General features: G+C 41.1%; 1 protein-coding gene across 1 annotated transcript; it reads left to right on the top strand.

Moving 5' to 3' along the window:
* The first annotated feature begins 17,587 nt into the window (after window positions 1–17,587).
* Window positions 17,588–25,485, top strand: LOC110630280 (apoptotic chromatin condensation inducer in the nucleus). The gene is made up of 6 exons (XM_021777689.2): window positions 17,588–17,906; window positions 17,994–18,062; window positions 18,634–19,928; window positions 24,087–24,290; window positions 24,383–24,534; window positions 24,723–25,485. Exons 3-6 carry the CDS (start codon window positions 18,665–18,667, stop codon window positions 25,185–25,187), a joined length of 2,085 nt encoding a protein of 694 aa, XP_021633381.1. The 5' UTR covers window positions 17,588–17,906; window positions 17,994–18,062; window positions 18,634–18,664; the 3' UTR covers window positions 25,188–25,485.
* Window positions 25,486–27,217: the final 1,732 nt, after the last annotated feature.

The raw sequence follows: 27,217 nt of genomic DNA, 5'->3' as shown, positions 1-27,217 counted from the left end.
TTCACCTTCCTTTCTCCGACACATATGACCCAAGAAGGATATGCTCCTCGACCAGAACTCACATTGGAGAACTAGGCATCCAAGCCATGTTCTCTCAGGATCTGCAATCCTGATTTCAGATGATGGGCATACTTTTCTGTATTTCTGGAACTCGCCGAGATACCGTCAATGAAGACAATAACGGAGTGATCCAGAAACCGACTAAAACTCTGCTTATGAGGTCCATGAATGATGTAGGGGCGTTCATTAACCCGAACGACATTCCTAGGAACTCATAGTGCCCATATCTGGTTCTAAACACTGCTCTCTGTACATCTTCTTCCTTGATCTTAACTGATGGTACCTAGACTTCAGATCTATCTTGGAAAGGCAACCAGCTCCTGCTAGCTGGCTTAAAATAGATCGTCGATCCACGGTAACAAATACTTGTTCTGGTAGTGACTTTGCTCAACGACTTGTAGTCGATACAAAGTCCTAGGGATCCATCATTCATCCTCATAACAACACTGGAACACCCCAAGGCGAAGTGCTCAGTCAGATGGGAACCCTTAACTACCAATTTATACCATTGCTTTTCCAACTGATCCTTATAACTCTTATAACTCTGTTGATACCCTCCTGTGGGGAGGAATAGAGATTGGTCCAATTCCATGCATTACTTCTATTTTGAACTCTATCTCCCTGACAGGTGGTAGTCCTGGGAACTCATCTGGGGAAACATCTAAAACTCTCTCTAATAAAGGGCACTGAGGCGGGCTCCCTGACCTGACTGCTATACTCTCTCAGAAGAACTAGAACCCCTGACAACTTTTCCTGAGTAACCTACGAGCCTATAGGGTTGATACTGAACCTCTAGATATCCCTATTCTGTCCCCTCTAAGGACTACCTCTGATCCATCCTGACCTCTGTACCTGACTACCTTGTCTCTGCAGACTAGGTAGTACCACTAGTAGAAGAACCAATCCAACCCTAGAATGACGTCAAACAGTCAAATCTAGAATCGCTAGGTCAGCTGGAAGGCATCTACTCACAACACATACTCTGACTATACCGGCAGACTGACTCTGCCACAGATGGATCACACTTGGGTGCACTGACCCCAAGGGGATACTCTAACCCATAAGCTATCAACCCAATCTCACGAGGGCTCACAAGCAAACAAAGAAAAGAGAAACATCAGGGTTCATAAAACAGACACATCAGAACATACCGGAATGAGATTACCTGATCCCATCGGGTTCGATGTGTTAGCCTCCTGCTGGGTCATGGCGAAGATCCGTGCTAGAGCTGATGGACCTTCCCCACGGGAACCTGCTGAAGAAGGGGCTGTCCCCCTGTCTCCGCCTCTACCACTGCCCTGAAACATGGATGGAGCTACTGGGTGAGCTACACTGCCCGAGACTGTCTGCTGGGACCGTGCCACCAAGGTCGCGGTGGGACACTCACGTGCCATGTGCCCCTCCTGTCCGCACCTGAAGCATGCTGTTGTCCCAATCAAACAGACTCCCTTGTGCTGCCTACCGCACCGTGTACATCTGGAGTTACCCGAACCAGAGCTCGAACCATCACCTAAACCCAGACCAGACTTTATCTGTTCCCAAAACTTGCTCTTCTTCGATCTTCTGAGGCCTCTGCCTCCCTTCTTACTCTTTGTGACAGCCTCGCTTAGAGGGGAGAGATCAACATCACTTGTCCCCGGGATTTTGAAACCCGAAGACTATGCCTCGTACTGTTTAACTGTCCCCTGGACAATGGCACTAGCCTCCATTCTCCGTGCCATATCCACTATAGCATGGAAGCTCTCCCTTTCTGCTGATTGAACCAACGAGGAATACCTGGAGTGAAGCTTCATAACATATCTCCTAGACTTCTTCAAGTCTGTGTCGAGACCTTGTCCTGCAAACGGCAACAACTCCAGGAACCTGTTCGTAAACTCCTCTACGCTCATCTCTTCCGTCTGCCTTAGCTGCTCAAACTCAATCATCTTCAACTCTCTAGAACTATCTGGAAAAGCCCATCCTGCAAACTCATTGGCAAACTGTTCCCAGGATAAGCCTTCCAACCTTGGGTCCACATAGTTTTTGAACCATTCCCTTGCCTTCTTGCATTTCAATGTGAACCCTGCCATCTGAATGGCTCTACTGTCACTTGCTCCTAGCTCATCTGTTATCATCTTTACCGTTCTGAGGTACTCAAAAGGGTCATCACCTGATTCAAACTTGGGGGCATCCAACTTTAGGTAATCTGTCATCTTTACTTTACCCCCAACTGATGAACCAGGTTTGGGTATCCGGACATCAGGGACTATTGGTTCTGCTGGTGGAGGAGGAGGTGCAGCATCCCCTGGGTTAGGGTTTGCTGAACCTGGGAAAAAGGGTGGGGATGGAAACATGGGGTACTGTGGGCACTGTGGGTGAAAGGGAGGATAGGGCATAAAGGTGGGATATGGGTTATAGCTGAAGAAATCCGACGTACCTCCCATCGGATACCCTGGCCCTTGCGGGTAGGGTGGATACTGTGGTGGAACAAAACCCGAGGCCTGAGTGCCTCCTTGGGACTCTCCCATATCCTCTACTGACATACTCATGCCCAAACTACTATCTCTTCTCTGGTTATCCTCCTCTGTTTCCATCACATCCGCTGACATACTTTCATGAACTGATCTCCTCCGACCTGCATCAAAAGACCTTCTAGGGTCCCTTGATGTACTCTCCCTGATCGTCCTACAAGATCTTGCCCTCTGCAGAGCAGGGGGATGGGCATCCATGCCCTCATTCTCTGGCGGAGCTCCAGTCAATCTCGCAGATCGACGAGTTCCTCTCATCTTGACTTCTGAAAGCATAACATAGCACATAAACATAAGCATCATACGGTTCATGTGGAAACACATGAACCTGCATCACATCCATATCATAGCATTAATGCACATGCTCATCATCATGGCATTTCACATCATCATACAAGACAGGACTCCATATCCTATCCTAGTGGACATGATCTTCCTATTGTGCTTGCCCTACTATAACCTCTATGAGCCCGACACACTATAGGTCCGACCATGTGAACCTAGGGCTCTGATACCATTCTGTAACGACCCGGAAATCCGGACCGCTACCGGCGCTAGGATCCAGATCGGCATAAGGCCGCCGGGACCCGTAGCAAGCCTACTATGCATCCTGTACAGCTGGTATAATCCCAAACATGATCCAACATAAGCATAAACTTTAAAACATAAGGCTGTAAACTTTTTCTTTAACCCGTTTGACCTGTGTATGCACTATGACTGAACTCATAGAACCCCTAGGGTCAGCATACCCTATGTCAAACTCGGTCCATCACATGAAACAACATAAAATAAAACTCATGTACAAAGGGATTATCCAACTCGGGCCAAGCACAATACTATAACTCTGAACATATAACATCAGGTCATATTACAATACAACTCTTTTTACAACAATACATAATCTTATATTACATCATGTCCACTGCTATTCTATTACAAAAACACGACCATGGAAGTAACCTGCTGGTCTCCTGACTATCTCTGACCCTGCAAACCTGGGGTTAGGGGAGAGGGGTGAGCTAAAAAGCCCAGTGAGTAGAAACATGAAAACATTTGCTTTAATTCCTCCATTTTTAGGTATATTATTATCATTATTTTATGCTTTCATGGAATGCATCACAACACAAACATATCACATCAAGGATGAATTTGTCACCATTAGCCCTCTACATATCGTAATATGTCCAACTATACCAGGGGCGATGAGGCCACACCTAGTATTCGCTTACATAACTCATACCATAACATGTCCAACTACACCAGGGGCGATTAGGCCTCACCTAGTGTTCGCTTACATAACATAGTACCAGGAGCGACCTGGTCTTTCTGTCTCATATCATACCATGGCATATCATATCATATTATCTCATCTCATACTGAGGGCTAAGGATCATCCAACATCCATCCACATCAACAACATATTATGCAATGCATCATATTCGTGGGTTCTAATGCAAAACAACCTAACACATATATCATGACATTTTATGATGCATGGATCATGCTCTAAAAACATTTAATTTCTTAATTTAAAACATTAGGTTTAGTTCCACTCACCTCTGGCTAGCTCTGGACTAACTCTGAAGCAGCCAACACTGCTAAAAACCTCGGTTCCTCGGGTCCGATCCTACACAGGTGGACTCCAGTGAGGTGCCAAACATACTCCAAACAACTCATAAACAACTCCCCAAAAACCCCCTAAAGCATCACTTAAACATGCATAGAAAACACTCATGAAAAGGCTGGACAGGGCACTTTCGGCGGCACCTTCGGCGGCCGAAAGTCCCAGACAGAGACGAAAGTCAGGCAGGTTCGGCGGCACCTTCGGCGGCCGAACCCTCTCTCCAGAGACGAAAGTCAGGCACTTTCGGCGGCCGAACATTACCTTCGGCGGCCGAAAGTCTACTTTCAAGCCAAAACTCAACTTTCGGGGGCAAGGTTAGGCGGCCAATCCCTGCATTCAAAGGCAGGTTCGGCGGCCGAAACCACCTTCGGCGGCCGAACCTGAGTTCTTCCCAGAAGGGCAGAACTCAGCTTCTCATGCATTGAAGCCTCCCAAACCTTCCAAACACCCCAAAACAAGCATCCAACTCCTCAAACACATGCATACATCCTTAACCATGCTCAAAGGAGCTCAAACAAGCTTAAACTCCCTAAAACAACATCTAAAGCATACATAGATAGTTTATGACCCACATAGGCCAAAACCATCAAAACAAACCAAACCTCACATACTCTCTCCCAATCATGCATACTCTCTCCCATAAGCTCAAAGGGGCTTGAAAACTAACTTAAACCCCAACACAAACATCACATTATCATACATTGGGCATAAACCCACATAAACCCTAACATGCATATCTACCCATGCTCAACCATCAAAACCTCTTAAAACTCACTTAAAATATAAAGGAAAGCATAGATCTACACTTACCTCTTGAAGATCGAGGGTTGGTGCGACCCAAAGCTTGAGATGTGGAGAACCCAAACTCTTAAAGTCTCCAAGCTCTCCAAACCTTGATCCAAGCTTTAAAACTCTTCAAAACAACCATATAGCTTATAAAACATGAAGGATTTGAAGAAAAGCAAGAAAACGACTAGAGGAGGACATGAACACACCTGAGCTCGAGAATGGGGAGGAATCTCGCCCATTTTCGGTCCGAGGGGCTTTTATAGGTGGCCAGCCAAACCTCCTTCGGCGGCCTAACGTGCATGCAAAACACCCCCATGTTCGGCGGCCGAACTTGAGGTTCGGCGGCCGAACCTGGTTTGCTCAAACAAGGCTTTCGGAGGCCAAAAGCACTCCCAAAACCAACTCATGTTCGGCGGCCGAACTTCACTTTCGGCGGCCGAACCTGGCAAAAACCTCCTTAGTCTTTTCTTTTCAAAACTCAAATCTTTTTCATTTAAAACCATGAAATCAGTAAAATCATTTTAGAAATCACATTTTACCCCTCTAGAAGACTCTGGCATCATCAAAATTCCATATTCCAACGGAGATTCCGCCGGAAGGTAGGGATTCCGATGCCGGAATCTAGCCGGGTATTACATCTTGTATATGGGGTCGAGGCATCATTCCCATGGAAATTCAAGTAAGCAACTTCAGGATATAACACCATGAGATTTTAGAAAATTCCAAAAAAATGCAATTCAATTTGGATCAAGTCGAATTTCTACGAGAAAAGGCCATAATCAGAATGGCAGTTTATAGAAATAAATTGTCCAGAATGTTCAACAGTGAGATTAGGCCGTGTGCCTTTAATGTGGAGGACCTAGTCCTTAAAAGAATGGATGTAATAAGTGGCAGTGCCGGGACTAGTAAGTTTGGTGAGAATTGAAAAGGACGGTTTAGGATCTCGAAGGTCATTCGCTCAGAATCCTATAAACTTGATATGCTAGATGGTCAAGTCATTCTCCATTCCTGAAATATTTATAATATGAGAAAATTTTATCAATAACAAGTTAACAAGGTATTTTTTTAATACGTTATGTTCTTCAATGACAAGGAACGATTGGATTACCTTCCTAAAAAAGATTAAGGAGACAAGAAGAGGCCACAAGGTGAGTTTCGCCAAGCAAGGTCACAAGGCAGATTCTGCCATACTATAATATGGGATTTGGTCCCACTAAATAAGACCACAGGGTGGGTTCCGCCAGGCCAGGTCATAAGGCGGTTTTCGCTAGACTATAATCTATGCATTGGTCCCACTAAACAAGGTCACAAGGTGGGTTCTGTCAGGCTAGGTCACAAGACGTGTTCCACCATACTACAATCCAGGCATTAGTCCCACTAATCAAGTCATCTATGTCAGGACACAAGGCGAGTATACGAATCCCCAAAAGATGAAATCAAAGATTACTATTGTGACTTAATCTCAAAACATGCGACCAGGTTTAGTTCCCTTATTGTAAAATTTCCCAAGTCATTTCATGATTGGAAGGCGCGAGTCCGCTAGGCCACATGCCCAGGTATTAATCCCGTTTTGTAAAAATTCTCCAAGTTATTTTATATTTGCTAACTGGATGTTAAACCCTGCAAAATGAATGCACATTAGCCCTCTTCTTTGAGTAAAAGATGGTGGTCACCAGATTTATGGATAGTAGTCTCTTAGCCAATTGCTAAAAATTATTTAAATTGTTGATAGTAACGAGAGCACACACGTGGAACAAACAAACACTTAAGAATAGATATGCAAAATATGTATTTTCATTACAAAAGATCACAGGGAGAAGGAGGCCTTAAGTTTATTCGTCATAAGTCTCTATTACATCAGAATTTTCTAAACATCTATTGTAACGATCCGGAAACCGGTACCCCTCTGTAACGGCCCGAACCATCACTGGCACTAGGATCCAGATCGGCTTAAGGCTGCCGGGACCCGTAGCAAGCCGACTATACTCTCTGTGTACCAGATAAATCCCATACATGAGACAAAACGACTCAACAATCCTGTAAAACTCTGTAGGCTTAACTACTGCTACTCAGAGATGTCAATCTGAAATGGCCCTCAGGGCCTATACCAGGGACTACTATCTGCTGTGGTTCAAGGGATTGAAACCCTTTTAATCTGTAACACATCCCACTGGTATCTCATCGAAGCCATACATTAAGCCTAACTCACACATTTCTCATCAAGAAACGTAAAATAGGATTCATGTACAAGGGATTAATCATACATCACACTATAGCAATGACACTAGGGCAAGCACAGTCTATCTAGTATATGACAGTACATATCTATACATTACATTACAACTAATCTTTTTATTACATCATGTCCACTATTCTATTACATGCATATCTATCCTCTATACTTTTGCTGACTCTGTCTTCCCATAGCTATCTCAGAACCTGCAAAACTGGGGTTAAGGGAGTGGGATGAGCGCTAGAGCCCAGTGAGGAGGAACAGTAAAACAGTTCATTAATTACATGCTTTCATGAAATGCATCACATCACAAACATATCATCTCAAGGATGAACTTGTCACCATAGCCCTCTACATACATAGTACTATGTCCAACTGCGCCAGGGGCGATTAGGCCTCACCTGGACTACTCTTAACTAACTCATATCATAACATGTCCAACTGTGCTAGGGGCGATTAGGCCTCACCTGGACTACTCTTATCTCTGATCTGACAGGCTGTCTGTCTAACTCATAGTACCAGAAACGACCTGGACTATCCAGGAGCGACCTGGTATGGCTACCACACACCATAACTCTGTATCTGATCTCTATCAAGGGCTAAGGATCATCCAACATTCATCCATACAAACATCATCTTATGCAATGCATCATATTCGTGAATCGAATGCAACACAACCTAATAAAAAAACATGGCATTTTATGATGCATGGATCATGCGAGAAGTGTGTCCTTTCTGAATTTAAAACATCAAGTTGAATTCCACTCACCTGTAGCCAAGCAGTGGCTAGCTCTAGGCCAACTCTAACTCTGAAGCAGCTACTACTGCTAAACTCTTCGGTTCCTCGGGTCGAATCCTACAATGGAGGATGCAAATGAGGCACCAAAACATACTCTATACAACTGATAAACAACTCCCCAAAACCCCTCTAGAACACCTCAAAACATGCATGCAAAACAAGCAAAGGAAGGCTGGACAGGGCACCTTCGGCAGCACCTTCGGCGGCCGAATGTCTCCTCCAGAGACGAAAGTCGGGCATGTTCGGCGGCCGAATCCTCCTTCGGCTGCCGAACCTGAGTTCATCCAGAACTCAGCTTCAGGCATAAACACGCCTCCCAAACCTTCCAATCCCTCAAAGCATGCATCCAACTTCTCTAACTCATGCATAACTCATACAACAAGCACATAGGAGCTTAAGACAACTTAAACTCCAACAAACAAGCTCACAAAGCACACATCAAGCATAAAGGGTCCATAAACCCTAATGTGCACAACCATGCAAACTCATGCATAAACTCCCTTTTTCCCCTTCATAAACCTCATCTAAAACATTTTAAAAGCTGAAAATCAACACTTACCTCTTGAAGAACAAAGGCTGGTGTGATTCAACCTCGAAGCTATGGAGATCCAAGTTCCAAACTTCTCCAAACTTTCAAACTCTTCCAAAACACATAAAACTTACTTAAAACTTGTTTAACTTTGAAAGATTAGAAGAAAAACCATAAAAACACTCCAAGGAGATTAAGAACTCACCTAGGCTAGAAAGAGAGAAGAACCTTCTCCATTTTCTGGACTCGGTGCCCTTTATAGATGACCAACCGCCTCAGCTTCGGCAGCCGAAACTGCATGCAAAACCATGCAACGTTCGGCGGCCGAACTTGAACTTCGGGGGCCGAAACCCTGCAATGTTCGGCGGCCGAACTTGCCCTTCGGCGGCCGAACCTGCACTTGTGCCCTTTGGTCTTTTCTCTTCACAACTCAAGTCCTTTTCCATTCTAAACCTTTAAAACACTCGAAAACATTTTAGAAAACCTTTCTCTTACCTTTCTAGAAACCTCTGACATCCTCGCATTCCACCGGACGGTAGGAATTCCGATGTCTGAATCTAGCCGGGTATTACATTCTTCCCCCCTTTAAGAACATTCATCCTCGAATGTTCACCCAACAAATAAATAAGCAAATAAGCAACGAAGCGAAAATCTGCTCTTCAAATAGAAACACAGATCTCGCTGGCGTAAGAACTCCCGGGTCTCCTATCCATACTATACTCTTGGGGTGGTTCTAAGCGACTTCTCTTCTCAGATCTTTCTATTTTTCTATTCTGCGAGCTGAGTGTGTATGCTCCATTCTAACTATGCTATACAGGTGAGATTTCCTGAGATCTCCATCTCTGGTTCCTATAGAACTTCTATCGGATCCAACACCACGCCAGAACAAAAGAAATAAGGAAACCAAATGGTTCTCCTTTTAGAAGCAGATAAATCCTATCTCTTTAATCCTCTACAGGATTCCATGGATCACCATGTACTGGAGACATCACCAACAACACTGTACCCTTTCGCTACGTACTCTGATCCTTGCCCGCCTTTCTTCTTCTTTACTATCATGGCTTCTTCTCTTCTGATCCCTTCTACCTACACTGGACTATTCTAGCTCTCAACAGCTAGCACTTCAGATTTCAGATCTAGCTTGGAAAACAACTGGCTCCTGCCAGCTGATCCAACCGATCATCAATCTGAAGTAATACCTGTTTCGAGAGGATAAGCTGGTAAGCGACTTCTGACTGAGGGCAGTTAACATCTCATCTGCCTCATCCAGTAGATATTGTTTTGTATACTCAGAGTCGCTGAGCAGTTTTATCCCTTACCTCTGTTTCAGACTCTTCACTGTAAACTCCTTTGATCGATAAAGATCTCATCTCTACTCAACTGTTAAACTGACTTTTCTCTAACTCTCGACATATAGTTCCCGAATCTCAGATCTATCATCCATAGATCATCAATCCTACATGGGAACACCTGTCCTTGGTAGTGATTTTGTTCAACTGCTCATAGTCGTTACAAAATCTCAAGGTTTCATCCTTCATTTCTCACACCGATACTGGAACATTCTAGAGTGAGGTACTAGGTCGGATACAACCTTTATCTACCAAGCTTCTCTATACTACTCTGACTATTCTCTCTCTGCAGGTGCCATCCTGTAGGGTAGAAGGAAAGAAATGGTTCCGCGTCCAGACACGACTTCTATTCCAAACTCTAACTCCCTGACAGATGGTAAACCTGACAGCTCGTCTGGGAAAAGCATCTAGAACTCACTAGTTACAGGCATTGAGGCTGATTCCCTAATCTGACTACTAAACTCGCGCGCAAGAGTTAGAACCCTCTGACACCCTTTCCTGTGTACACTAGGAGCCTGCAGGGTTGACATCAAACCTCTAGGCACCTATACTCTGTCCCCTCCAAGGACTACCTCTGATCCATCCAGCACTCTGAACTCTCCTACCTTGTCTCTGCAGACATAGGTAGTACTATGAGTAGCTAGACAATCCGCCCTAGAATGACATCAAATAGCCAACTCTAGAACCATAAGGTCAGCTGGATAGCATCTACTCATCACAAACTCTGAACTGACCTGTCTGACTGACTCTACCTCAGATGGATCATCCTCGGGTCCACTAACCCAGAGAAAACACTCTAAGCCCAGAAGTCATCAAACCCACTCTATTAACAGCTCACTCAAAGCAACAAGGAAAGAGAAACACTAGGGTTCAATACAAACAGTATACACATCCGAACATCTCAAAGTGAACGTACCTGACGTCACGGTGTTCGATGTGATAGCCTCCTACTAAGTCAGGGGGAAGATCCGAGCTAAAGCTAACGGAACTTCCCTCGGGAACCTACTAATGGAAAGGCTAACCCTTTCCTCTGCCTCAATCACCAACGCATAACTCTTCTCTTCCTCTTATTCTGATCTATTTCACTTCCTTTTCTCTTACTTACTTTTATTCTTTCTTACTCTTCTATTTCTTACTCTATTGCTGCATTATTTCTTATACTTGAGGGCTGCACTCAGAGATGAGAGATCACTCTCCCTATATCTGGATTTTATAAAATCCACGTCTATAGCATCTCATAACAACTCTCTCGAGCTCTTTCCTGGCTCACTATCCTCTAACTACTACTCGTTTGGCTTTTACGATCTCTCTCACTCTACTGATGCTATCCTGCAGAGAAGACTAGGAATGGTTCTGGGTCTAAACACCATCCCTATATCCCATTCTATTCTCGTAGCAGGTGGTAAACCGAGCAACTTGTCTGGGTCAACATCTAAAACTTTTCTCTGGCTGCGGGCACTAAAACTGGTTCCCCTCCTGCTTTGACTAACTGCTATGCTCTCTGACACGAGCAAGAAACCTCTGATACCTCTCCTGAACAGCTTAAGAGCCTATAGGGCTGATCTCAAATTCCAAGCATCTTTACACTGTCCCCTCAACAAACTACCTGTGATCCACCCTGATCTCTAAGCCTAACTACTCTGTCTCTGTTATCTAAGGCAGTACTATGAGTAGCTAGCCCATCCACCCCTAGAATGACATCACTCTAGAACCACTAGGTCAGCTGGAAGGCACCTACTCACAACTAGCACTGAACTCAACTGGCAGACTGACTCTGCCGCTGATGGATCACACTTGAGTCCACTGACCCAAAGAGGACATTCTAATCCCAGAAGCTATCAAACCCCTACTCTCTGTGGCTCTCAAGGCCCAAAGGAAAGCGAAACATCAGAGTCTCTACCAGCAGACATATCAAAACATATGAAAGTGAAACATACCTGTCACTGCCATGTCCGATGTGTCAGCCTCCTGCTGCGTCAAAGCGAAGATCCGTGCTGGCACTGATGGACCTTCACCTGGGGAACCTGTGGAAGAAGGAGTGATCTCGCTCCCTCTGCCTCTGCCCAACGCCATGGCTAGAGCTCCTGGCTGAGTCACTCTGTCTGAGGCTGTCTGCTGGGACTGTGTTCTCAAAGTCGCGGTGGAACACTCAAGTGCTATGTGCCCCTCCTGTCCACACCTGAAACATGCTGTTGTCCCTACTAGACAGACTCCCTTGTGCGGCCTACCGCACCTCGGACATTTGGAGTTGTTCAAACCAGAGCTCGATCCCTCACCTATTCCCAGACCAGACTTTATCTGCTTCTAGAACTTATTCTTCTTTGCTCTCCTGAGGCCTCTACCTCCTTTCTTACTCTTTGTACCAGCCTCATGCAGAGGGGAGAGATTAACATCACTTGTCCCTGCAAGTTTGGCGCTAGCTTCCCTCTTCTGTGCCATATCTACTATATCATGGAAACTCTCCCTTGACCTGTCTGGTAAAACCCCTCCTACAAACTCATGAGCAAACTGCTCCCAAGATAAGCTTTCTACCCTCGAATCCACATACTGGTTGAACCATTCCCTTGCTTTTTCACATTTCAATGTGACCCCTGCCATCTGAATGGCTCTACTCTCACTGGCTCCCAACTCATCAGTTATCAGCTTAACCATTCTAAGATACTCAATAGGGTCATCACTAGTCTCAAATGTGGGAACATCCAACCTCAAATAGTCTGTCATCTGTACCCTACTTTCTCCAGGTGAACTAGGCTTAGGTGTTTGGACAACTGGGGCTACTAGTTCTACTGGTGGTGGAGGAGGTGCAACATGCCCTGAGGTAGGGTTTGCTGAACTTGGATACCCAAAGAAGGGTGGAAACATGGTATACTGTGGATATGACGGTGGATATGGCGGGTAAAAGGGAGGATAGGGCATAAAGGTGGGATATGGGTTATACCTAGGAAACTCCGATGTATCACCCATTAGGTACTCTGCCCCCCACGGATAGGGTGGACACTGAGGTGGAACAAATCTCGAGGCCTGAGTACCTCCTTAGGACTCACCCATATCTCCTCCTAACCTGCTCATGCCAAAGCTACCATCTCTGCTCTGCTCATCCTCCTCTACGACTCTCATAAACCCTGACATACCACTCTGAACAACTCCCCTTCTACTCTCATCAACAGACCTTCTAGGGTCCCTTGACGTACCTTCTCTGCTTAAACTATCTGATGTTGCCTTTTGCAGAACAGGGAGATGGGCATCCATGCCCTCATTCTCCGGCGGAGCTCCAGTCAATCTAGCAGATCGACGAGTTCCTCTCATCCTGCCTCTGAAAGGCACAACATCACACACAAAAAAATCATCAAATGATCCATGTGAGAACACATGAATCCTTAGCACATATCAAACATCTCAGCACATATCAAACATATCAATAATGCACATGCAGCTCATCATGGCATTTCACATCATCATGCAAGACAGGACTCCACATCCTATCCTAGTGGACATGATTTTACCTATTGTGCTTCCCTTCCTCTACCAAACAACACCTCTTTCCGATGTGGGATATCTCTAGTCCTTGAGCATCTTTGCTCAACACATCGTACTCTTGAGGCCCTATGCTCTGATACCAATCTGTAACGACCCGGAAACCGGTACCCCTCTGTAACGGCCCGAACCATCACTAGCACTAGGATCCAGATCGGCTTAAGGCCGCCGGGACCCGTAGCAAGCCGACTATACTCTCTGTGTACCAGATAAATCCCATACATGAGACAAAACGACTCAACAATCCTGTAAAACTCTGTACGCTTAACTACTGCTACTCAGAGATGTCAATCTGAAATGGCCCTCAGGGCCTATACCAGGGACTACTATCTGCTGTGGTTCAAGGGATTGAAACCCTTTTAATCTATAACACATCCCACTGGTATCTCATCGAAGCCATACATTAAGCCTAACTCACACATTTCTCATCAAGAAACGTAAAACAGGATTCATGTACAAGGGATTAATCATACATCACACTATAGCAATGACACTAGGGCAAGCACAGTCTATCCAGTATATGACAGTACATATCTATACATTACGTTACAACTAATCTTTTTATTACATCATGTCCACTATTCTATTACATGCATATCTGTCCTCTATACTTTTGCTGACTCTGTCTTCCCATAGCTATCTCAGAACCTGCAAAACTGGGGTTAAGGGAGTGGGATGAGCGCTAGAGCCCAGTGAGGAGGAACAGTAAAACAGTTCATTAATTACATGCTTTCATGAAATGCATCACATCACAAACATATCATCTCAAGGATAAACTTGTCACCATAGCCCTCTACATACATAGTAGTTTGTCCAACTGCGCCAGGGGCGATTAGGCCTCACCTGGACTACTCTTAACTAACTCATATCATAACATGTCCAACTGTGCCAGGGGCGATTAGGCCTCACCTGGACTACTCTTATCTCTGATCTGACAGGCTGTCTGTCTAACTCATAGTACCAGGAGCGACCTGGTATGGCTACCACACGCCATAACTCTGTATCTGATCTCTATCAAGGGCTAAGGATCATCCAACATTCATCCATACAAACATCATCTTATGCAATGCATCATATTCGTGAATCGAATGCAACACAACCTAATACAAAAACATGGCATTTTATGATGCATGGATCATGCGAGAAGTGTGTCCTTTCTGAATTTAAAACATCAAGTTGAATTCCACTCACCTGTAGCCAAGCAGTGGCTAGCTCTGGGCCAACTCTAACTCTGAAGCAGCTACTACTGCTAAACTCTTCGGTTCCTCGGGTCCAATCCTACAATGGAGGATGCAAATGAGGCACCAAAACATACTCTATACAACTAATAAACAACTCCCCAAAACCCCTCTAGAACACCTCAAAACATGCATGCAAAACAAGCAAAGGAAGGCTGGACAGGGCACCTTCGGCAGCACCTTCGGCGGCCGAATGTCTCCTCCAGAGACGAAAGTCGGGCATGTTCGGCGGCCGAATCCTCCTTCGGCTGCCGAACCTGAGTTCATCCAGAACTCAGCTTCAGGCATAAACACGCCTCCCAAACCTTCCAATCCCTCAAAGCATGCATCCAACTTCTCTAACTCATGCATAACTCATACAACAAGCACATAGGAGCTTAAGACAACTTAAACTCCAACAAACAAGCTCACAAAGCACACATCAAGCATAAAGGGTCCATAAACCCTAATGTGCACAACCATGCAAACTCATGCATAAACTCCCTTTTTCCCCATCATAAACCTCATCTAAAACATTTTTAAAGCTGAAAATCAACACTTACCTCTTGAAGAACAAAGGCTGGTGTGATTCAACCTCGAAGCTATGGAGATCCAAGTTCCAAACTTCTCCAAGCTTTCAAACTCTTCCAAAACACATAAAACTTACTTAAAACTTGTTTAACTTTGAAAGATTAGAAGAAAAACCATAAAAACACTCCAAGGGGATCAAGAACTCACCTAGGCCAGAAAGAGAGAAGAACCTTCTCCATTTTCTGGACTCGGTGCCCTTTATAGATGACCAACCGCTTCAGCTTCGGCAGCCGAAACTGCATGCAAAACCATGCAACGTTCGGCGGCCGAACTTGAACTTCGGGGGCCGAAACCCTGCAATGTTCGGCGGTCGAACTTGCCCTTCGACGGCCGAACCTGCACTTGTGCCCTTTGGTCTTTTTTCTTCACAACTCAAGTCCTTTTCCATTCTAAACCTTTAAAACACTCGAAAACATTTTAGAAAACCTTTCTCTTACCCTTCTAGAAACCTCTAACATCCTCGCATTCCACCGGACGGTAGGAATTCCGATGTCTGAATCTAGCCGGGTATTACATCTATTACGTCATTAGCAGAGACCCGGTGATTGGGGTTATCCTAAGCCTGTCTCTCGTCCTCTTGCTTGACCTCATCCTCTGGGAAGGTGTCGTCTATACAAGTAAAACTTTATGAAGAGGATCATTTCTCCAATTGCATTCCTGGCCTGACCCTTAGAATCAATCTTGCACAATCTAACCCCCTCTCAGGGATCATGGTAATAAATACCATTATAGTCAGGCTGGTTACAGTCCTCAGTCAATACACAAAACTGAGCATTATGCTTGCACAATTATGAAGATCCGCTTTCAACTACTCTTCGTAGACCATGATGGTATCCTCCATATGAATCTGCTTATCCTCAGGAGAAGAAAAGAAAGTATCCTTAATGAAGAAAAAGCCGGAGGTAGAACCTCCACTAGTAGGGGAAGAAGAAGTAAAAGTACCCCTATTCATTTTCCCCATAGACGACAGTTATAAGTTAAAGAAGAGAAAAAGGGGTTCTTATACAGTGGCATAGCTGACAAAACTTTGAATACGACTCAAGAAATAAGGCAATCATCATGAGTAAAGGCAGGTAAAATGACACAAATAGTAAGTGATCAATCAAATCGCGCCACGTTTCCCAGACCAAAAGGACTAACCGTCACCTTAAAATCTAAAGAATCAAAAACTATTGGGGGACCTCTGATGCTACACAAGAGTTGCCTAAAGTAAATCATGAGTAGTCACCACAAAGTAGGTCCATATGGTAAGAATCTGGTAAGTGAGTAACGCGGTCCCGCCGAAGAAAGGAAGACCCAGACACTTTAACACTTGGTTTATCATCAAGACTCGCCCTTCTCTAGATAGGTCGAGTCTCGGCATAAAATTACCATTATCAAGTACAGTCCAACATATCACCATTATATCTGTAATCATAGGATCACTAACTTATTAGCTGGCGATATCTCTTACCAAGTAGACAGTCACATCATCATCAGATTATCAGGAAACACTACATTTATCCCCATATTCTTACCTTATAAAATGAGAAAAATCATAGAGGCATAAATATGCTATTCTCTTACACTAAAGTTCTAAGCAATTCATTATGTTCACTCTATTCTCCAGTATACTGACTTGAGCATCGGAGTGGTTGCCGTGAGTACCCACCACCTCACATTCTCTTCCTTACGAGTCTAATAAATTATAGCACAACTCTATTTTCGGGTCGCATCACTATTATTTATAAAATATGCAATTATCTTTATACTTCCTCTGTTCTATAAACTTTTTTCACTTTATTTCTTCATACATATTGAGAAATATAATTTTTTTATTAACTTTTCAATTATATTTATATTAAATATATTAAATTTTATTAAATATTAATAAATATTTTAAGAGATTTTTTAAAAATAAAATAAAATAAAATATAGTTATAATATTCTATTTATATGTTATTATAATATAAAAAAGAAAAATAGATAAAAGTTTTGAAACATATCAAAAAGAAAAAATAAATAAAAATTATGAGATGGAAGAGTATTTTAAAATATTAATATCTTTATATTTTTTAAAAATATTATTATTTTTTATTAATTTAATATTTTTATAAAATAATTACTCTACAGAAATATATTTTTTTATAAATTTATAAAATAAAAATTATAATATTATAGATTTCAAACATATTTTACAAATTATTATATCTTTTCTTCAAATAAAATTTTCACAAAATTTATTTTTTATAATAAATTAATTATTATTTTATTTCAAATATGGTAATCGTGTAAATCGCCTTAAAACGTCATTAGAAAAATAAAGAAGGTTATAGTCGGTATTTCACGAGAGTTCAGTATCTCAAGACAGAGAGCTCGGAACCCACCTATTTCTCCAATTCATTTCCCGATAACACACCGCTGTGCAACAAAAACCCTAAATTTCCTTTTCATTTTCTATATCAAAAGGAAAATCCTAATTTGGACAAGAAAAGAGAAAGGAAAAAAACAGCGGAATCTATTCCTTTTTTCGTTTTCGTATCTCTAGAAACCTTCTTGCTTTCCCCCTTGTGCATTTGATTTTCATGTTTTCTTAGCTGTAGTTGCTTTTTTCCGTTTTGTTTTCAGGAATCCGAGTCGCTTCGAGAGGCAGATTGTTGGGTCTTTGGTTGTTTGGGCTGTCAATAATTACCGTGTAGCGTGTCCTTTATTGTGGCTCTGTTGTTTTCTTGGTGCTTTTGTTTCTATAGGTCTAATGGTGGGTTCTGTGTTGTGAAATTAGGGCTTCACCCATATCCCATTCTGTTGAGCCTTTGGGTGCTTGCGAGCGGCAATCATAATCAAATACTCTGTGAGTTAGTGCTTAATTTTGTTATAATTTTTTATGCACTTTTTTTTTTGGTGATTTGTCCTTGAGGTGGAGCGTTATAACTAATGTGTGGTAGTGAATAATGTTCTTTGTTTTCCCTCTTTCTTTCTTTCTTCTTTTTCCGCGTCCTCCTCCTCTTCTTCTTCTTCTTCTTTTTTTAAGTTGCTCAATTCCCAAAATGTAACTGACCGAGCGATATTGGTACATTTTTGTTTTATCATGCATGTGAAAATCTTCGTTTTTTAGGGGAGTGTGAATGTTAGAATTCTTTTGTTGTAATATTTAAAAAATATTTTTTTCTTTAATATTCCTGTATACCATGTTTTGCCTAGCAATTTTTTTTATTTCATTTTCTGGGATATTAAATTGGTTCCTCAGCTAAGTTATAAGTGCTGTCTTGCCTATTAATTTTGAGCAATTTTGGCTTTATTTATTTATTTATTTTTACTTTTGATGTTGTCCTTTGGCCTGTAAGTGGTTCTCTCATTCAGTTGTATATTTGAGTGTGAGATCATTTGTTGCTGATTGCGTGTTCAACTTTTATGTGTTGCAGAGGATTGTGAAAAAGATTTTAGTTGGAAAGGATGTCATCAAAATACCCAACTATTGACAATCGACCAATAGAACAGTGGAAGGTTACTGAGTTGAAGGAAGAGCTTAAAAGGCGGAAATTAACTACAAAGGGCTTAAAGGATGATTTAATAAAACGTTTAGGCGAAGCACTTCTCATTGAGGAGGAAAATGTCACCAAGGAAGTGGATGCTGATATTGATTTGGGTAAACATCCTATTGATGAGATAAAAAATTCAGATGCAGTGCCAGTTGTTTCTGATGATGATACAGTGGACTTGAATGTAATTGATGCAAAGACTGAGAATGTGGGTGATGTTAAGGTTCAGGTTGATGTCAATGATGGTGCTGAAGCCACAGATCAACAACTCAGTGAGGGTAGTGTTCAGGTTGATGTCTGTGGTGGTGATAATTCTTCTAGGTCTGAGGGGGAGCTCACGGTTCCTGGAGCTACTTTGGAAAGCAGTACTACAGTTTCTGAGAGTGTGGCATTTGATGTAACATTGGGTGGGCAAGATGCACAAAACTCTGAAACACGGAAAGTGAATGGGGATTCTAGTCCCAAGCAGGACAATGAGGATTCCAAGACTCAGCTGGACCTTCAGGACTCAAAATCCACGCTGGACAATGAAAATTCAAAGACCCAGCTGGAGAATGAGGGTTTGAAGTCTGCACACGAGGATGTGACGTTTGACTCTTCTGCTCCAAACAAACAGGTATCTGAGGTCAACCCTAACTTAGGGTTTCAAGTAAAATCTGATTCTATTTCTACTGATTGTGTGTCAATTAATGAAAAGATTGAACTAAAGGATAATATAATTACTGATAATGTCAAATTAGAAATAGATGTTGTTAAGCCAGAGATAGTGGAACCATCATCCAATATCATTGTTCCAGTTGGTGGTGAATCACATCCCTTGGATGTTGAGGAGCCACAAGAGAAGAAGACATCTGTTGAAAAGGAAGATGACAACAATGCTACAAATGCAGATATGTGCAAGAAAAATGATATGGTAGATATTGGGTACTCGGAAAAATTAAATTTAGACAGAAGTTCTGGTGACGACTCTATGGAGGAAGATGTTGTGGAGAGTAAGCAAATTGATTCAAAGTATAACTCTGATGATGTGGGAGACAAAAGTGAGAAAAGAGAAACAGATGTTGTGATTAAGGAAAATCTCGTGGATGTTGTGGGGAACAGGTCTATAGGCCAAAAGGAAATGCATGTTGAGAATAAAACCGAGCTGGCTGTGCCTGCTGACAAAAGAAAGCTTAATGGTGAGTTTTGCATTTTGAGCATTCTCCCCTTCTATATCATTAACCCCCTTTTTTGCAAATTTCTCATCATCTTATGCCATATGATCTACACTTTACTTTTATTCCTTTAACAAGTTGTTGCTGTTAGATTCTTTTTTCTTCATTTGGAGACATGAGTTATAGAATTATAATTATGATGCATTCAGTATTTATGACCACATGGCATGCAAGTTTTGATAATTTTCCTCTTTATAACTGATATTAGTACATCCATTGATAATTTTCTGCAGAGGTAGATATAAAGTGAACTGTTGAAAACATTGGGCTGTTTTGGCTTGCATGCTGTTTTTGGATTTGGTGGTTGTGCAAATAATGAAATAATTGTATCTGTGAAAACAAGTTAATTAAACAATTAAAAAAACACTTTTGATGGTGTACTGGTTATAGAAAGCTGTTTCAGTCATTTTGACATCAAGTAGCCAAAAAAAGTTTATAATCTATTTTTTATTAATAATTATAGGACTAGAATAAACAAAAACAAAAAATACTATGGATGCCAAGTGGGCCTTAATGAATGTTTTTGGTGGACCTGAAGTGAGAGCAATGACATTGTTCAGTAATAATGCTTATCATTTAGGCATTTATTTTACTTTTATAAGGGAATAAGTCTCTCCATCTCAACAATAGAAATGGATAGTTTGCATGGAGGTGAGGGAAAGCATGTTTTATCTGTGGCCCTGGCCTCTTATTTTATTTTATTTTTATTTAATTTTGTTTTTCCCCTAAAAAAATATTTTTCTTCATTTTGGAGTCCTGTATTGAGCCTTAATGTTACAAATGTAGGTTTGAAATTGTTGATTTTATTTGAATTTCTTTATTCATGCTCTAGAAACCTGTTGCTGTATTCAATGTTCATTTAGTTTTTCCCTGATGTCCTAAATGATTGGTAGTTCATGATTATAATTATTGACAATTGTCTATGTTTTTGGGGCTGACACATGTATGCACGCAAATATTTCTTTTCTTGAATTTCTTCCCTTTTTGCATTTTTTATTCTGTATTTTGCGTTTTGTTTTTCTTACTTCATTTATTTGGGAGGGGGTTATAATTTTTAGTGACTGAAAATTTGTTACATTGACATTTAAGTTGCATCTTGTTTAAGTAGTAATAGTGTGTGGATAGTGAGAGTTTAATTTAGCCAACAGTTCCCTTAGCGTTAGGTCCTTTTGGAGAATGTTCCACAACCTTCTGGAAGCAATAATCTCCTTTTATGTGTGGTTTTGTGGAACATGATTAATGCTGTAGTATTGTTCACATGCCGCATGCACATAAATATGTGAGATTGTGATGTATGAAAATTTTTTGATCTTATGTTTTTGTCTGTTCTATTTTTTTTCCCCTCTTTCCGTTGGTACTTAATTTATTTTATTTTTTAAAAGAATAATCACTATACCTATTACTTTGCTCTCAGATCCAAGTCAACACAAACACATTTAACCCTCAAGCCAAGTTCTATTTCCTCTTGGCCCAAGAGATTTTGAACAAGTTATGCTATTATGCAGTTCCATATTACTCATGGCTCACAACAACATAGCCTAAATTAAAAATTATCAGCAGCCTTGGCAGCATCTCCGACCCCCCCCCCCCAAAAAAAAAAAAAAAAGGGGTTTCTCCAGAATTGTTCAGTTGCAGCATCTCTTGCTCCTTATCCGATTGCTCGACGCGCATATCCTGGTTGTTCATTGCTTGTCCTCTTCCTGGCTCTGCCACCCTCGTCAATTGCCCATCTGCCTTGCTCCTCCTTGTCCTCATTTCTAGTCTCTCATTTAGATGCCATTGCTTTGTTGCTAATTATTGACAATTGTCTATGTTTTTGTGGCTGACACATATATGCATGCAAATATTTCTTTTCTTGAATTTCTTCCCTTTTTGCATTTTTATTCTGTATTCTGCGATTTGTTTTTCTTACTACTTCATTTATTTGGGAGGGGGTTATAATTTTTAGTGACTGAAAATTTGTTACATTGACATTTAAGTTGCATCTTGTTTAAGTAGTAATAGTATGTGGATAGTGAAAGTTTAATTTAGTCAACAGTTCCCTTAGCGTTTGGTCCTTTTGGAGAATGTTCCACAACCTTTTGGAAGCAATAATCTCCTTCTATGTGTGGTTTTGTGGAACATGATTAATGCTGTAATATTGTGCACATGCCGCATGCGCATAAATATGTGAGATTGTGTTGTATGAAAGTTCTGTTCTTACGTTTTTATCTGTTCTATTTCTTTTTTTCCCCTCTTTCTAGTGGTACTTAATTTATTTTATTTTTTAAAAGAATAATCACTATACTTATTACTTTGCTCTCAGATCCAAGTCAGCACAAACACATTTAACCCTCAAGCCAAGTTCTATTTCCTCTCAGCCCAAGAGATTTTGAACAAGTTATGCTATTATGCAGTTATCCTGGTTGTTCATTGCTTGTCCTCTTCCTGGCTGTGCCACCCTCGTCAATTGCCCATCCTCCTTGCTCCTCCTTGTCCTCATTTCTAATCTGTCATTTAGATGCCATTGCCTTGTTGCTAATTATTGACAATTGTCTATGTTTTTGTGGCTGACACATATATACATGCAAATATTTCTTTTATTGAATTTCTTCCCCTTTTGCATTTTTTATTCTGTATTTTGTGTTTTGTTTTTCTTAGTACTTCATTTATTTGGGAGGGGGTTATAATTTTTAGTGACTGAAAATTTGTTACATTGACATTTAAGTTGCATCTTGTTTTTAAGTAGTAATAGTATGTGGATAATGAAAGTTTAATTTAGCCAACAGTTCCCTTAGCGTTTGGTCCTTTTGGAGAATGTTCCACAACCTTTTGGAAGCAATAATCTCCTTTTATGTGTGGTTTTGTGGAACATGATTAATGCTGTAGTATTGTGCACATGCCGCATGCACATAAATATGTGAGATTGTGATGTATGAAAATTTTCTGTTCTATTTCTTTTTTCCCCTCTTTCCAGTGGTACTTAATTTATTTTGTTTTTTAAAAGAATAATCACTATACCTATTACTTTGCTCTCAGATCCAAGTCAACACAAACACATTTAACCCTCAAGCCAAGTTCTATTTCCTCTTTCCCCAAGAGATTTTGAACAAGTTATGCTATTATGCAATTATCCTGGTTGTTCATTGCTTTTCCTCTTTCTGGCTGTGCCACCCTCGTCAATTGCCCATCCTCCTTGCTCCTCCTTGTCCTCATTTCTAGTCTCTCATTTGGATGCCATTGCTTTGTTGCTCATTTATTCCCTCTGGCATTACATGCCCAAGAGAATCCAAAATGAACTTTTCAGTTTCCAGGATTCAAATGGTCCAAAAATTCCTTAAGGTTTCTACTGTTTATTGCACCTATATTGAAGGATGCCCAGATTCATAGATCATCAAATATCGATAGTTTCATATTTATATAATTTCCTCTGTTAATTTCTTCTGATTTTGCTAATTCTGGTTTTCTTTGCTGGGATTGTGATTGCTTTTTTGCTGGGCAGAAGTGTGTAGTCTTGGTTTATATAAACTGACAAGCTGAATGATTTGGTTCTTCTACCATTTTGATTTGGTTCAGTTTCCATTTTATAGGCTTTCAGTTTTCGAAAAACTTGACTGATTGGACACTCCTGAATCTAAGTAGGGAGAAACTTTTGCATGTTAGATAAGATTTTAAGGTCCAATATGGTATGCACAAGAATGGATAAGAAACAAGCTTTTGGTGTTGCTAAAATTATTCGATTAAAGTATCTTTTACATTATTCTATTTCTGTGTTAAATGTAGGTGCTGATGTGACTTCGGAATTTTGGATGTATTTAGACTAGCATGCATCTTTCTTTTTTCTAATGCCTTTTATTTATAGTTAAAGGGGGTTTGAACGGCTCAAATTACATGCAATGCAACCTTTTAGTTTTTAGAGTATGACAATTTTTGTTTTACTACAAACTAACTGCTTTCTTTAATTCTTAATTTTTGTGTAATCTATTGCTTGTTCAATAATTTTTTTCTGGTGGCATGTTTGATCAATAATTCTTTCTCTTCATAGCATTGGGAAGTTCTATTTTGAGTGTTTATATGTATATCTGGTTCGCTGATAATAACTGGGTTTTTCATGTTTGTTTGCATCATGAGTGTTATTTGCAGATCAAGATGCTATTGGAAGGGCTGAGCCTTTAAAGAGGCAACGCAGGTGGAAAACTGACAGCCTCAAGATGCCTGAACCACAAAGATCTAGTGTAACACCTACTGCTACACCTAAGGATGCATTTCAGCCCACATCTTCTAGACGCAACTTTTCTCGATCTGACTCCTCGGTTAGCATTGACGATGCACCGAAGGAACGTGTTGGTGAGTTGTGGTTCTTATGGTGTGGGTGTATCTTGTGTATCCGGGAGCAATTGAAATTTAAGTTTACTAAGTTTTGCTTTTCATATTGGCAGTTCCACCATCACAAAGGCCTACAACTAATTCCCTCAGAATTGAGAATTTTGTGCGTCCTTTCACCCTGAAAGCTGTCCAAGAACTTCTAGGCAAAACTGGAAAGGTCATCAGTTTCTGGATGGACCAAATCAAAACCCACTGCTATGTTAGTGTAAGGCTTCTCTCTTTCCATTGTCTATGGGACTGCAATAGCAATTTTTTAATTGTGGTCCATTTAGATGTGGATGAATCTTTTCCATCAGCAAGCAAGATGCATTTAATGGTATTTGGCATGTGCATGGTTTTTCAATCTATGTAGTGTTATCTCACGTGTATATGTGGGAAAATTCTTTGCTGCAGTACTCCTCCGTTGAAGAAGCTGTAGAGACAAGAAATGCTGTGTATAACCTGCAATGGCCTCCAAATGGTGGGCGACTTTTAGCAGCCGAGTTTGTTGACCCCAAGGAAGTGAAAATAAAAGTGGAGGCGCCTCAGTCTCCAGCTGCACCGATCACTCCTGGTGCTACTGCTGCTCCACCTCTTGCACAGCCCTCCCCCCGTCAGCAGGTTTCTAGGCAACAACTTCCACCGCCACCTCCCCTTCCACCTCCACCACCTCTGTCTAACCCTCCTCTGGCTAAGGAGCAGCTTATTCATCAGCCTCCACTACCACTGCCACATCCAGAGAAACATGATCCTCCAATTGTTACCCTGGATGACCTATTTCGGAAGACCAAGGCAACTCCACGGATATATTATCTTCCATTGTCAGAAGAACAAGTGGCAGCAAAACTTGCAGAACGTGGCAAAAATGCCAGGCAGTAGGGAACAGTATGTTAGATAAATGGTTAGATAGCATTAGGAATTGGGTCTTTGCAATGCAGCTCTGCAGGAGTTGCATATAGAAGGAATTGTTTCAGCGTTAATGGATTTGGGTTTTGATATTGCCTTTTTTGAAGGCTTGAATTTTATTTTAGTGGTAGAGAACATTTTGAGTTGAGGGCTCTGTTGATGTATGAGCGGATCCGCGTGCCTTTGATAGTATTATGTTATCCTGTTGAACGAGAATTCCTTCTACCTATACTCATATCTACTTTCGCTGTTTACGAGATTTTAATTTTCACATTGAACTTAAAATTGTCTGGTTGTATCTAAATTCTGGCTATAATTCTATTCCGAGTGATTGTTATATGTATCCGGGCGTATACAGTTTGCCAGTAAATAAAGACATACAAGTGATGATACTATGACATTTGAATTTAAATTAATAATATGCTATTAGCTGGGTGGATATATATGAAAGATAGTGGCCTTTCATTAAAAGCGCACCAAGAGAAAGAATGGATAAGGCTCGATCCAACCATTGCAACTCGTCCTATAGCAGTTCCGATGGTGCAAAACTGCTTGGAGAAAGCGGCGACTGATGGAGTACAATGATTCACCCAATAAATAGAAGTAAAGATCTTAGTCAAATGATAACTTCAAGAAGATTTCGAGGGAGAAACAGAAATACATAAACAATACACCCAACTCAAGGGGTTAGTGCTAAAGGAAAATCGGGCGACAAGCAGAGTTTTTTGATTCTATCGGTCTTTGAGAGATTGGATGTTAAAAAAAAAAGCACTAAAAAACGTCCTTAAGAAGTATACGTATAAAAGTAAATTCACCATTCCAACTATTGAAGAGTATGAAAGATCCATCACTTTTATTGAATGTCAATCACAAAAATATATTCATATAAAAAAAAATATTTTTTATTAGATTAAGTTGCAATATACTTTTAATATAATATAACAATCGCATAAGTTATGAGTTATCATCATAAGACAGGACCACGTGACAAGAGTATAATAAGTTGATACGCAGTCTCATCTATGGAAAGGAAGACCCGGACACTGTAGCACTCGGTTTTTTATCAAGACTCGTCTTTTCCTGAATAGGTCAAGTCTTTACATAAAGTTATCGTTAGGAGGCACAATCCAACAGATTCTCATTACACTTATAATCACAAGATTCCCTATTAATTAACTAGTACCAATCGGATTTTTCAGGAGATGTGATAATTAACTCCATCTTCTTACAGTATAAAAGCTAATGATCGCAGAGACCAAGGTATGTATTCTCACACAACTACTTTTGAGTTCTAAGCAATTCCTTACATTCACCATTTTCCTCAATTTACTGATTTGAGCATCGGAGTGGCTGCCACAGGTACCAACTACCTCATGTTCTCTTTTTTGTAGAGTAACCAATTGCGGTACAACTTTATTTCAGCCACATCATTTGATTCCGTCATCGGAAAATCCATTGGATTATCTCTCTTCAATTGGATTAGAAACCTGTCTTTTGTTTTCTCTTAAAAAGCAACCTTTTCCCTCTTCTATACTCTAAAATAGTTGACAATTCACGAGCTGCTGCCAATAAGGGCGTAAGTATTTCCTCCACTCCTGGTAGTGGAAAAAACACCCCATCTGTAATACCCGGCTAGACTCCGGTATCGAAATTCTTACCGTCTGGTGGAATCTCGGATGTCAGAAACTTCTAGAAGGGTAAAATCATGTTTTTATAAAATGTTTTCATGTATTTTATGATTTTAAGTAAGGAAGAAATTGAGTTTTGAATGAAAGAGACCATAGAGGAAAATCCAGGTTCGGCCGCCGAACCTCATGTTCGTCCGCCGAACATGCATGAGTTTTGGAGTCACCTTCGGCTTCCGAAGGTGGCCTGGCCAGCCACCTATAAAAGGCCCCATGGCCGAAAATGGGCGAGTTTTCTCCCCTATTTTCGGCCAACTGTGAGTCCATGCCCTCCCATGGTTGGTTTTGATAATTTTCCTCAAATCTTTCAAGTTTTAA

This window comes from Manihot esculenta, chromosome 13, assembly GCF_001659605.2.
Source record: "Manihot esculenta cultivar AM560-2 chromosome 13, M.esculenta_v8, whole genome shotgun sequence".
NCBI classification, from domain to species: Eukaryota; Viridiplantae; Streptophyta; class Magnoliopsida; order Malpighiales; family Euphorbiaceae; genus Manihot; species Manihot esculenta.
Note: the sequence above shows the minus strand (reverse complement) of the source record. Positions and strands in the feature narration are given on the sequence as shown.

What these genes read in the sequence shown, in the direction of transcription:
- LOC110630280 (XM_021777689.2), top strand. Translation starts at nt 18,665, where the DNA reads ATGTCATCAAAATACCCAACTATTGACAATCGACCAATAGAACAGTGG. An exon ending in TGACAAAAGAAAGCTTAATG is followed by an intron (nt 19,929 to 24,086) that starts GTGAGTTTTGCA and finishes TGTTATTTGCAG; the next exon opens with ATCAAGATGCTATTGGAAGG. An exon ending in TGCACCGAAGGAACGTGTTG is followed by an intron (nt 24,291 to 24,382) that starts GTGAGTTGTGGT and finishes TCATATTGGCAG; the next exon opens with TTCCACCATCACAAAGGCCT.